Source organism: Psammomys obesus, unplaced genomic scaffold (genome assembly GCF_907164565.1).
Source record: "Psammomys obesus unplaced genomic scaffold, mPsaObe1.curated_primary_1811, whole genome shotgun sequence".
NCBI lineage: Eukaryota > Metazoa > Chordata > Mammalia > Rodentia > Muridae > Psammomys > Psammomys obesus.
The window spans coordinates 6,154,864-6,168,696 of NW_026596057.1; the positions used below are offsets into that span (position 1 = coordinate 6,154,864).

The 13,833-nt window shown below is 44.0% G+C and overlaps 1 protein-coding gene across 1 annotated transcript in view; it reads right to left on the minus strand.

Annotated features, from left to right (window-relative positions):
- Selp (selectin P) overlaps nt 1-13,833 on the minus strand; it is a 39,870-nt gene that overhangs the window by 16,288 nt on the left and 9,749 nt on the right. Inside the window, exons 3-8 of the mRNA XM_055624381.1 lie at nt 9,006-9,096; nt 6,642-7,028; nt 5,346-5,453; nt 4,434-4,619; nt 3,589-3,774; nt 2,272-2,457 (exon numbers count right to left, since the gene is read on the minus strand). Coding sequence (XP_055480356.1) covers nt 2,272-2,457; nt 3,589-3,774; nt 4,434-4,619; nt 5,346-5,453; nt 6,642-7,028; nt 9,006-9,096 — 1,144 coding nt within the window. The remainder of the gene's footprint in view (nt 1-2,271; nt 2,458-3,588; nt 3,775-4,433; nt 4,620-5,345; nt 5,454-6,641; nt 7,029-9,005; nt 9,097-13,833) is intronic.

Sequence of the window (13,833 nt, forward strand, 5' to 3'; positions counted from 1 at the left end):
CTTTTAAGGATTCATAATTTGGGCTTGTTTAACTTAGAAGATAAAAAGTTGTCACTTACTGTCAATGATACTTCATGGATTTTACAAGGAAAAATGTTTGAACTGGTGTTGGATGAGTTAGTATAGAACAGTTAGGTAATAAATAAATAAATCTTAAGTTATCATACCCTTGGGCTCAAGAATCTTTGAAAAGCATAAAATCAAGATGCATAACAAAAATCAGCTCAGAGCGTTTTTTTTGCCAAGACATTGTTTGTAAGAATAAAACAAATAAATGGGGCTGAAATTAAATTATGGATTCATGAAAGGAATATTTATGGTTCTTGAATTTTATGTGTTTCACAGGCAAAAGATTTTGGAGGTGTATCTCTATATGATGTTGAGTGATCATGATCAAATGGTGATTTTTTTTTTTTTGTAAAAGTGTTAGCATGCAAAATGATGGGTTTCACTATGACATTTTATATACACAAACACACAGATGTGTACACCCACCCATATAAAACTGCACCTTACTCATTTTCATCCCCATCATCCCATCTGCTCCTTCTCACTCTCCCTCACTATACTATGATCTTTAAATACACAAGAGAGTCCTATACAGAGAGAACGCTTAGTCTGTATTTTTTCCAAAGTGTGAACAATAGCTTTCACTACCTCTTGGCATTAGGTTGTCTGAGATCACCGGGAAGTGCTCAGTAAGTCCTGGCTGCTAGTGCCGAGAGCAGCTACAGAGCCACGGACAGACACCAGGGCCTGCCCGAAGGCTGTGCAGCCGCTGCTGACCTTGACTACTGGCACACAAACACCAGCAAGGACTAGAAAAGGAGTTACCAAGGCTTCGATTCCAGATGCTTAAGAAAATATCCACCCATCTGCTCTGGATGTTTACTTGCCTGCGGACAAAGCGGCTTGAGCAATTCCTTGTGATCTTTTAAAGAATGTCACAGGGTTTAGCGTGTCTGTGTCTCCTAGACAGTACATACCAGCACATTTAATCATCCTTATTGTTTTACCACCATAAGGCAAGGACCTTTATGCCCCCAGCGCTTGCTTTTCTTTCCAATATTTATATCATGCTCAATACGTGCAGCACAAAATTTGCCATTTGCCACTTAGCTAATTCGTGTCTAGTTCAGGGCCATTTGCCTTTGTACTGTCATACAATCCTCACCACCACTCACCTCCAGGACTCCTCATGGTCTCAAGCTGAACTCCACTAGCAGGAGCTCCTCTTTCCCTCTCCCCTGTTCTTCTACTTCCTGCCTCCATGATTTTGTTGCTTTAAACAGCATATATAGGTAGAATCACAGATTACTTGAGTTTAGGATGATCGTGGTCTTTAAGGTATCCATTTTGGAGCATATGTTGGAATTCCTTTTCTAGGGCTGAATAGTATCCTAGAGTATGTGAATACTAGATTTTGTTTATCCATCCATCTGCTGATGTTCACTTGTTTCCAGACTTTACTATTTGGATGGTGTCACCATGGATCTGAATATACACCCATCTCTTCAAGTGCTCACAAATCTCTGGAGAACCAAGAGCTTGTTTTAAAATCAGGGTCTACACAGACCTAAGGATTCACACACTTAATGAAGAGCACCAGCGAAGCTGCTACCATGTTCTTCTGGAACGTGGTTTTGTGTAGGTGCCCTCTGCCAAACAAGGCAATCCCAGGGACTTCCGTTTAACTACTCACTTTGCATTTTAGAGCAAACCGTTGATAATATGAAGTACTATGAGAGGGTCGTTTAGCAAAATAAGACCACAGACTTAGGTCTTACTTGATTTAGAAATAACTGTTTTGTCATGGCTTTCCTTATGTTTGTAAAGTTGACAGCAGCGTTAGTGGCTTTGAAACGTTGACTCACAACTATCGGTGACACAAGTAGGTCAAGCTCTTATTAGCGGAAGTCACAGAACTCAGAGAGCCTAAAAGCTTGCCGACAGGAAACGAGAGACCCAGACTAACTGCCTTGTCTATTCCTTTTCTACGGTCTCTTGGTGTTCCTCACACATCGTCCTTTTTCCTCAGTGCTGATCTCCTCAACCCGCTCCAAAAGTGTGGACCAAAGCAACCCTCGTGGTGACTGTACTGCCGTGAACACTGTACTTAAAACTCGCTCTGCCCGCTGTTTTGCTCCTTGGCACCAAACGCAGAGAGCCTGGCGCATCCCAGGTCCTTTGTGAATGTCCGACAGACAAGCGGATGGCAGTAGTGTAAAGCCCACAATGCCCACCGAATACAGAGATTCGGTGTCACAGTACCTTCGCAGACTGGAGCTGGCGCCGTCCACTGTCCCAAGTCAGCGCACTGAACGGCATCCTTCCCCTCCAGCCTGAAGCCGTCTGCACAACGGAAAGTGCAGCTGCTGTTGTACTCAAAGGCTCCTGCCGACGGGGAGCAGTCCATGCTCCCGTGCGCGGGGCTCTCCAGAGGTGCGCATGCAATGGCTGAGGGGATAGATACCACGTCTTTTTCAGAAGGGTCTGCTGGACGATGCTCCTGTTTTCCTGCCTACCTTGCCTACACATTCAAAACCTCAAAGCTTTCTTTGTCCAAAAGGAAAACAACCCTTCCATGTCCCTCTTTGCCTGGCTCACCCTTCAGATCTCAGTTTGGACATTATTTCCCTTGTCCACCCCAATTGTGGGGTAAGGGAGTCCTTGCATGGGCTCTCCTAGCCCCTGCGCTGTATTTTTTGTGTATTACTGTGATCCCAAGGACCCAAATTCAGGTATTCACGCATGCGTAGCCTTTTTTTTTTTTTTTTTTTTTTTTACCCGCGGAACCATTGCCCCAGACCTTCCTAGAAATCGCACAGCTAGCAGTATTTGAGCCTGGTTTGTCATCCAGCTGGGGATTTACTAACCCAGCCTTCGATCTCCTCCTCTCTCTCCCCCATCTCTGCCATAGAAGACAAAGGGATGAAGCAACAGCACACAGTTCAGTCTCCGTGTGTTATGTAATCGCCTGGGATTGTACCACAGCTAGTCTTTAAGGCTGGTTCCTTTATTCCTCTGCAGAGTCCGCTTCCAGAGATTGTGACCCCAGTTCTCTCATTATCCCCACAGCTACTACTTTAACTCCTTCTCAAGTATATAGGATAGTGCCCTGCAGAGGCATAGCTGGTGGGACAAGAAGAGGATGTGGTTGAAATGGGCAGAACCTGAATTAAACAAGTGTTCAAGTCTATCCTCTGTATTTTACACTTGCCATTTCTTCTCTTTCCTTTGTCTTTTCTTCATTTTAATTTATGGTTTAGACAGCATGTAGCCCAAGCTGGCCTTCAACTCACTGTGCAGTCCAGATTGACATTTAATTTGCAGAAATCCTGCTATCTTAGGCTCTCCAGTGCTGGACTTACATCCATGTGATACCATGTCCTGCTTATACTTGCTATTTTATTGGGTGTATTTCATATGTTTAATTCTCAAAATGCACCTGGCGATTCTTAGCCCCATTTTATAGATGAGAACTATCACGACACTCGGAAGTTGAACAAATACAATCCCAGAGAAGGTTGCATGACTCCTTCTAGGCTATATCAAAAGCTGATAAAAAAAAAAATATATTACTCTTACCTTCACAGGTTGGTAATGGTTCAGTCCACTGGCCAGAGCCAATGCAGTGAAGTGTGTCTGAACCCCTCACTTGATACCCAGGCTGGCACTCAAATTTACAGCTGGAGCCGTAGGCAAAGGCAGCAAGCGGGTGCACACAGTCCATGGTTCCATGGATAGGAGCTTCCAGGCTCCGGCACTGCACGGCTGAACAGGAAAACCAATGATAAAGAAAGGATGGACAGAAGCCACACACACAGAGAACAGCCTGGCGCTGCCTGTGGAAGCTAGATGGAGCTGGGAAGATGTCTGGACATGGAGTTCCAGTCCTCAGAGTGACCTGAACCTTGTAAAACAGTCCTCCAGGCTCTGTCCTTAACATTCTTTATGCTTTGTGTATTATAATAAGTCTGTCCCAGAAGGTCAGCTAGTGTCTAATGTATTGATGCGTTTGCCCTCTTATATAAAATATATGAATGATGTATCCCTGAAGGTCCATTCATTGATGTATTTGCCCTCTGGCATGATATGTATGAATGGTGCCATTCTGAAATTGCTTATGGTATATGAGATGGGGAAAGAGTAGATTTTTCTATTTTGATCATAGAAAAATCAGCCTTTTGCTTTTCTACAGGCTGATGCTGCTTTCCCATTCTATATTTATACCATCTAGTTCAGTAGCTGATGGGAGGAAAATTAAAAATTGACAGTTTAGGACGGCCTCTCACAAGGTGGCCAGTTCCCTCTGTGCTCCAGCTAAGATGGGCTAGAGCAGATTTTGTATATCCCAATGTCCTGACACTTGCTCTAACACTCTGGGGCCAGAGCTATTCCCAGCCCAGGTGCTCCGTGTGAGGTCTACATACCTTTACACTGTGGGGGTTCATTTGTCCAGATTCCAGAAGCCAAACATTCCAGCTTACGGGGTCCACTCAGTTCGTACCCCTCAGCACAGCGGAAGGCACACTGTGAGTTGAAAGAGAAGTCCCCCAGAGGGTGGCTGCAGTTCATGAGCGCGTGTTGCGGGACGTCAAACATTCCACACTCCTTGACTGCAGGGGACAAATGTTGGTTGTTTTTTTTTTTTTTTTTTTTAATTTTTTTCTTATTGTACACTTAAAAAAAAACTCTGCTATGTTTACAGCACGTTGTAACTCTTCACTCTCTCTTTTTAGGTTCCTAACTCCAGCCCTCCATCTCAATCCAATTCCTTCGTATTGCCACCATCTTAGAAAATAATCACTTCTTTTTTTTTTTTTTTTTTTTTTTTTTTTTTGACAGCTCAATTCACTCACCAGTTTTTTTATCTGAATAGGTAAAATCAACTGTAAAAAAAAAAAAGTTTCGATGTTTATTTTTATTCTGTGTGCGCTGGTGCATTGCCTGCGTATATGTCTGTGTGAGAGTGTCAGAATCCTGGAACTGGAGTTACAGGCAGGTGTGAGCCATCATGTGGGTGCTGGGGATTGAACCCAGCTACTCTGGAAGAGCTGCCAGTGCTCTTAATGGCTGAGCCATCTCCTTAGCCCCAAGGCTTTCATTTGATCTTCCTGTCTTTGCATTTCTCTTTTACTCTTTGAAATACTGGTGAACGTTCTGCTCAAGAATAAAGGTGTTTTGAGACAAATGTATGGGACAGGCAGACAGACAGCGCTGGGGGGGCGCTGCCACTGGTCATTTCTTGCTAGAGAGACTCCATCAGAGTTTACTCTCCTGCATCCTCTCTCAGGGAAGACCAACGTTACTTTGGAGCAACACCAGCCAAGTTCCAGCCTCACCGTATTCGCATTCTGGCCCGTAGAAGCCCGGGTAGCAGGAACACGTGTAGTTCCCGATGGTCTCGATGCACTCGCCTTGCTTGCTGCAGGACATGTCCTGGCAGGAGGCTGCATGGACACAAGAAACGTCAGAGTGACAGGCGTTCACAGACTCCACCCTCTCAGGAACCATGCAGAGGGTCAGCCTACGTCCCGTGAAGGGCCTCATAATAATAGGAGTGTGCCACAGGACCAAAAGGGACTGATGCTAAACAAACAACACAGACAGAATCACATAAAGTGATCCCGAGTGCATAAAGGACTCGTGGGTATATTCATTACAGTGGTGTCTCTTAGGGACAGTAATGAATTTCCCCTCAGTCTGTACCTTCTTAGGCCAATGCATCGCAGTGTGAAAAACGCTCTAGATGTAAAATTTAGGAGACTGATTTCCCATCCCAACTTCACCAGAGAAGCACTATCAGGCTCCCGTTGGATGACACAGTGTTTCCAAACAAGGGCACAGCTGTATTCAGACTGAGCCCCAAGTGCAGTCACAAACAGAAGTGTGAACAGAGGACTTATTCCTGTCGAGCAAAATGAATTGCAATTTTCTAACTAATAGCATCCACGCCCTCGTGCCAATTTTTGCTCCAAGATGGTTAGAAAACAAGAGTCGGTGGTGTCATCAGACACTGTTTTCCAGGCAGTTTAACAGCATGTCTGTGTCTTTGGGTCTCCAGGAAGGAGATTAACAGAGGCTCAAAGAACAAATCTTCTCATGATCTCATGTGCCGAGACCTGAAAAATCTCGCGGATAATTATTTCGGCAACTAAACTTAATATCTCATCGCAATATTCCCCTTTACGTGTTAAGGGCGCAAAACGTCAGTGAGTGTCAGAATCCGTCTAGAATTATGGGGTTGTTAGGGGTGGGTCATCTCTGTGTGTTGGAAAATTGCACCTTGTTGCCAGGTACCAAAATAGCACCACTCTATCAGTGATTTTCGATGCATTTTCTATCTCGTAATTTTTTTTTTTTTTGAAAGCCTTGTGGCCTTAAGAAACTAACATTTCCTGAGCATCAGGTCAGAAGTAATAAAGAGGATGGGATGAGCAATACTGAAGTCCCTTCTACTCTCAAATAGATGGTTTTCTCCAGTTTTTAAAAGTAACTTATTTGTATATATGGAGCCTCAGACAATTGTGAGCTGCCCACGTGGGTGCCCAGGAATTGAACTCAGAACCTCTAAGGAAGAGCAGGCAGCGCTCTTAACCACCGAGCCAGAGCCGCTTTTCCACTCAGGGCGGCCTCACCTGTGTAGCACAGGGCGCGCTTCCGTTTAAAGCAGGGCTCGTCATTCCACCTGCCAGGGGCCGAGTTACTCTTGATGTACATCTCCACGCAGTCCTGGTTGTTCCGCTTGTTGTTGGGCTCATTGTCCGCCCAGTTCTCTGCCTCCTCTGTGAGCGTCTTGTTGGTTCCCACCCAGGTCCACTTATTATGGATCTTTCGGATCCCAATCCAGTAGTAAGAGCTGAAGTAGGGGATGACGTCGTTGAGGTGAGCGATTTCGTTCTTATTCTGAATAGCCACCAAGTCCGTGAAGTGCCTCCTGCAGAACGCCCGTGACACATTCCACGAGTATGCTTTTGTGCTGTAGTTGTAGGTCCACGCTGCCACTTCCTTCTGGGTTACGAGCTCTGGGGGGTGGAAACGAGCACAGGGTTAGTATTGCTCGCTGGCCGGAGGCCGATTCTCAGCTTAGTTCTGCAAGTGAGATGGACGGCAAACCAGAAGATGAATGCCAAAAGCAAGGCTGTTCTCTGCCTGATGTTTCTTTAGAGGAAAGGAGTGTTTTCTGTTTTTACCTCAAAGTGTACACAAATCCAGAGCAGGAAAGCACCCCCTTCTAAAAGGTTCTGGATGTTAAAAGATCCCAAGGTACCGGAGACAGAGGGGAGGTCAGAGGTCATCCAGTCTACTCTCAGATCATAAATGGAGGCACACAAGTTGTTTGTGCAAAAGGGCACTTGAGTGTGATCAGCGGATGCTGCCACGGACCAAAGAAAGTGAGCCGCCTCCTTGTGACCTGGGGGCTCCTGCTGGCTCAGGCTCACCATGTTTGCTCTCCTCCTTACAGGACACCTACTCTTTGTTTATTTTGTTTTGTTGGGTCAGGAGCTTACAGCATAGCTCAGGCTGGCCCAGAACTCCGCCTCCGCCTCCCAAGTACTGGAATCACAGGCATGCTCCGCCTCGCCTGGCTACCTCCTTGGCTTACCTCACGGTCTTCCGACTACGTTGGCGACCCTCCCCTGGTAAAATTTTCCCTCTTCTGCTTCCCTTTTTGGCTTCAGGTAAACTTTGTCTTTCTGCCTTCAGTCCCCCCACGTCTCTTCTTGGCCCGCGTTTGTAATCCCAGTTTCTGCGATGTGACCCGTCCCCACGACTGAGTATCCACTTGGTGGCAGGTCTTTTCTTTGAATCACAGTGTTTGACCCTCAGCAGTCATTCAGGAGAAGCCTGCTGTATTAGCGAAACGCTGAAGGGCTTTGACAGGGCTAGGATCACAAACATCCCCCAACCGGGAGCCGCGCACTTTACTTCTCTGAGCTGTTTCTCTCCGATAAATTATCTCCCCCAAATCTGCTCATTCACGAATTACAATGGATCTTTCCTTCTAAGTGGGTGATATCAAACGACATAAATAAAAGTGTGCTCCCTTTGATACAGAGGAAGTTCACCGGGCGGAAGAGGCCTGTTCCCCAGAAGAGGTGAACAATGGTAGCAATCAGGCCTGGAAACGCCTCCTTTCCTGTTGACAAAGTTCTCTTTGACCCTCTCCTCCGCTGCCCCACAAGGATCTCCCCTGTATCCACCTTTCTCACTCGCACCTCTGAGGCAGTGTTTTTGCCTTGAGGCTTTACTCTGGAGGCAGGCACGCACGGAGGTACCTACCTGTAAGCTGGAGGTTTGGGGGGGCTGAAGCAGAAGGATCTTTAAGTTAAGTTTGAAGCCAGTCTGGCCTACAAAGTAAGACCTTATCTTAAAAAAAATAAATATTTATTTTGACACAGCCAGCATTGCACTGTTGTTTTCATCTGCTAAAGGAAGTGATGAATGTATTAATATCGTATATCAGATCATTTACTTTGGCTTAGAAAACATTTACTTTTATTCTTTAAAAAAAAAAAAAGACTTTTTAATTTGTATGTGTGTGTGTGCGCCTGTGTGGGTTTAAGTGCACTGCTTGTGTACAGAATATTGGCTGAGGCAGGAGAGTTCCTGGGAGCTGGAGTTACAGGAGGCTGTAAACCTCTTGGTACAGGTGCTGGAAACTAAACCTGGGTCCTCAGGGAAAGAATGAGAGGCCTGAACGGCTGAGTCATCTTTCCAGCCCCCAAAGGTACGTTTAAAGAGACTCAGATTCTTTTGAGTCGCTGAGGGTGTGGTCGGCCTCTGTCTGCCTTGCCTGATGATGTTGATCCGGGGAATGTAAAGCAGCTTGTTTGTTGTTTCTGAAGCCTTGTAGATCAGTGTGCTGGAGTCAGGTGTGTGTTTCTCTCAGGATGCTGGGTGTAAATGGTTTCCCATGCCTCACAGCAGGCTACAGTCCCAAATACTCCAGCTTAGGCCTGGGGTATATCTTCTAGGGGAGGAATTAACCTAGCATTTACCAGAGATCAATGCGCTGAACCAGAGGAGCTGAGCTGCTCCCAGGAACACATTCCTGAGTCTTGGTTTCAAGGAAGCTTTTAGGCAGCCGGCCTGGAATGAAAAAGAAAACTTTCTGTTATCATCTACAAAACAACCAACAAAAACCACAGACATTTGGTTGGTAATCATTGGGATAATTCTTATTGCCAGCAGGAGGGTGATGCAAACTTTCTGCTTCCCTCTGATTTCTCTCTCATCAGTCTCCCCAGTCCTGTCCTAAGGATACTGTGAAGATGTATCAAATCTATAGGCTTTCCCCCCAACAATTGTTTATTTTTGCATTTATTATTAATTATTACAATTTATTCACATTGTATCCCAACTGTAGCCCCCTCCCTCATCTCCTTCCTGTCTCACCTCTCTCCCTATCTAAAACCATTACTATATGGAAATTCTGAACTGCCACAACCTACATCTCTCCAACCCAAAATTTCTAGTATCTTTGTCATAGCTTAAATGTGTACTAAAAATAATTGTCATGCTGATGACATTAAAAAATTAACCTGCAGAGATTTATGGTCCCAGATAATTAAATATACTTTATTTTTATTTATTGCACTTTTATTTTTATCAATAAGGAAGAAAGACCTGATGTTTAAAAATATATGAGGTTAGACAGGCAATAGAGGTGCCAGCACTCAGAAAGCAGAGGCATATGTATATTTGTGAGTTCAAGGCCAGTCTGGTCTACAGAGCAAGATCCCAGGGCAGCCAGGGCTATACATAGAAACCCTGTCTTGAAAAACCAAAGATAAATGGGTAGATAGATAGATAGATAGATGTGTGTATACATATATATATACATATATATATATATATATATATATATATATATATATATCCATACATATCTATGAGGTTAAAATTCTGAGGAGGAAGTAGAATGGGAGTCAGCATCTAAGGAGAAAACATGAATAGTAGAAATATTCTTGCTGTTAAGCATTGCTTATGGTTTGTGTTACCACCTTGCTCTAATATTTAATTACTTTTGTCTAACTTCAAGAAAATACACAACAGCTTTTGAAAGCGCTACGTTTATAACATTCTGGAAATCTAATCATAATTTTAAAATTTATGATGGAAATCTTTATCTCCATACTTGAAAAGGAAGGCAATGGAAAGGCAATTGGAAAACAGTGTTTTCCAATATTTTGGAGATGTGGGGAAAAAGCTGTTACTGATGAACACAGCAGGGTAGCCCAATGCAGGGGCCCATTGTTGGCTTTGGCCCTGGGCTGGGTTTCTACCTGAGGAACATGACAGTTTTAAATCCATTGCCCTTCTACCCTTGCCCTTGGGAAGTGAATAGTCCCACTGATGTAGTCCTAAGCATACTGGGTCTCTGAGGTGTATCTAAAGGAGTGTACGAGGACAATGAGTTGATGAGGCGTCTATTTTTTTTTTTAACTCATTATACCCAAATCTCCTCACTGTTTTCTGAAATAACTTATCCCAAGCTTTGGTTTAAACACAATCTGCAGTAGCCATACTTCCTATTCTGACTTGTCTGTTTGCTTGTATAAACTTTTAAGCAAGGTTTTGTTTAAATTAAAATTTCCCTAACCAATTTTCTATTGCATCAGTGCGTGTGTGCAGGTAATTGTGTTCGTGTGTGTGTGTGTGTGTGTGAGAGAGAGAGAGAGAGAGAGAGAGAGAGAGAGGGAGAGAGAGAGAGAGAGAGGATGTACACTGGTGTGAAGGTTTTAGAAAAATTAGTAGGTGCTTTAATCAAGTCACAGCATCCAAAAATGGAGAACACTGGTCTCTGTGCACAGTTTTAGCATGATACATATGTTCTTCAACATCGCCAAATACCAACACTCATCTTCCTGGGCTATTCCAGTCTTGTAGGAGATATAAGGATTACTACCAAATCGGTTCAGTGTTCCTCAAGCATTTCAGTATGTGTTCTAGTCAACAATGCGATGGTCACTACTTCCTATCATTGAGTTTAAGTGAGTCTCCTAAGTTGGCTAGTCAAAAGAACAACATCAGGTCAACATATCCATTCTTAGTCTCACAAGGCTCAGGAACTTTGGAAACAGTGAAGAAAACATTTATGTGCAATGGTTAGACTCCAAAGGCTTATGGATCCATTTATTCTTTTGTAGTAATTTTCATGTAGTCCAGGCTAACTTTAAATTTGCTATGTAGCCAGTTTCTCAGCCTCGTCTTTCCAGTCCTGGGATGAAGCCACCATGCTCAGATGAATCTCCTCATTCTGACCACACTTAATGGACTCTGAAGTCAAACCCATGTGTCAACAGTAATGTTTCCCTTTGACTTAATGGTAGCTGACATGGCTTTATATGGGGGTATGAAGGTGGTAGTATTTGAAAGTCTAACTTAGTAATAATGTTTCTTCTAAATGTCCTGTGGGTGGCGGTGGCCTTTTATAACCGATCCTGCTCCACAGCACAGCTCTAGGGGTAGTATCATATCTAGAATGCTGAAGAGTTAAGGACCCTGTGTATGTGACTAACCAAGCTGAGTGCTGAAAGAAGAGGAAATGCCTCTCTAGGAGGAGAAGCCACATGCTCTGCTAATCTTTAATGCTGTCTGGCAACCGGCTGCCAACTGGAAGTGGCTGGGAGAGAGTCTGAGACTGGGTCATTAGAATAACATCCTGTGACTACATAACACGCCTGTGTGAGCATGCTCGTTATCTGTACTGGTACTGAAAGTGACTCCGGAGTAAAAGGGGAAGCAGACAGGTGGGAGGAGAACCTTTGCTGTAGCCTACGATTTGTAGAAAGAGGTATCAACACAGAGGAGCGCCACGGCTTGCAGATGGCATACGGAGCTCATCACCGAAAGGGGACCAGAGCTCTGCAGTTCAGAAGCAGAGGTGCTGTCCCTTCTTGACCTTTGTCTGCCTTTTACTGACCTTTGTCCAGACCCTCTTAGCTTTCTCTGCTTCCTCTGTAGCTAAACATTCTTAACGCCCTTGCCTCCCCTTTGTTTTCCAGCCCACAGCTTCTACTTTCTTATCAAATTGCTCTTTTGAACTTTATCATGAACTTTCAAATCACCCAACTAAATGACAGCTTTCCATCTTTATCTTTCTTGCACTCTGTGCAGCAGTATTTGCTGTAGACCAACTCATTTTGCCTAATGCACTGTTCCTCTAATGTCTTGAGCAATTTTTCCTACCATTTCTTTGACTCTCCCTCAACTTGGTGCATTCCTGCTTTTATGGTTCTATTCTCTTCTTTTGCTAGACCTTATGGTCATCTGTTTGCAAAGGTCCCTGGTCAGCATCTCCATTTCTGGCCTCACTTTAGAGCATGAATGACTACTGAGCACGCACAGGACCATACAGGTTGTCAGCTTCCAAGGAAACTATGGCAATATCTGAAGCAAATGGCTAACTGTAGTGGCTATTAGCACACCAAAGTACCTGTGGCTTCTCCCAACTCTTCTTGCCGTGCCTTCTTCCCCCAGCTTCTGAGTCCTATAAAAACCTGCTATTTCAGCCATGTGTTCTCGGTCCCCCCCCCCCCCGCTCTTTTGGCTCCTCTCTTGGCTTGCTCTTGGCTCTTTTCACTCTCTTCTCTTCCTCTCTTGTGCTCACCCCCCACCCCCCGCCTCTCATGCCTGGTTCAATCTGGCTCCTTCCAGATGCCTCTGGCTGCACTCTCCCTCATATCTATGATAAATGTTATTCCTCAGCCATACCTTAGAGCCATCATGTCTCATTCACGGGTAAGGTGACACACTAGTGGGGACACTCAAGGGCGAGAACTGCACACACATGAGCCTGGATGGCTGGCCACCATAACGCAAACTCGTAATGATTGACATCTCTCCTACCAACAAGTGGATGAATGAGTGCATGAAAGAATAATGACCAGGAGATGGCTACACCAAGGATGGAAATGTGTTAAATTAGTAAGTGAGTGATAATCATAATTTAGTACCTGTGATAACAATAGAGATTGTGTCTGAGTAAAAAATTGTTACACAACATGAGAAAGATCTGAAAAACAATATTCTTGCTATACATTCTACTCATTACAGTAGCAGATTTATTGAGAGACATATCTAGAAACCTAATGTGCAAGATGAACACTACAAGTAATAAAAATATGCTACTGTGGGTTCCTGTTAAATCAGACTTAAAGTTGTTCTTACCACAAGAACAAAGTTAAAAATGAGCCAACTTTGTGAGATGATGGATATGAATGTGTTTCATGTGGCAACTGTTTGACTACCTGTATGTATCCCATTACATTGTGCTGTATACTTTAAACATCACAATAAAACTTATTTTTAAAAATGAATTATGGATTTATATATATGAGTGAATAATGAAATTTGAAATAAACTAAATGAGCCAATATAAATAGCAATGGTAAGAGAGTGACTGGGAATAAGGCAGACGTGTACCAAATAAGGAAATATTGGAGAAAAGCAAGTCTATATCCCTGACACTTCCCCTCGTTCTACTTGATGTAAGAGAAACAAGATCATGATGGCTTTCTCTGCTACATCCTTAGATGAGCTTGGCTGACTCTCTTAACTCCAGGAAGATAGGATTTAGGTGTAAGGGGAGGAGAAGTGGAGAGATGGAGGGAGGTTGGAGAGATGGAGGCAGGTTCCATAGGTGGCATGCCTCAAGAATTCTGAAGGACGTGAAATAGCAGCCGCTTCTGAAAGGCTCTGGCGCCAAAGGAAGCTCACACAACTAACGCAACTTCTTTTTCTTTCCTTCTTTCCTTCTTTCTTCCTTCCTTCCTTCCTTCCTTCCTTCCTTCCTTCCTTCCTTCCTTCCTTCCTTCCTTCCTT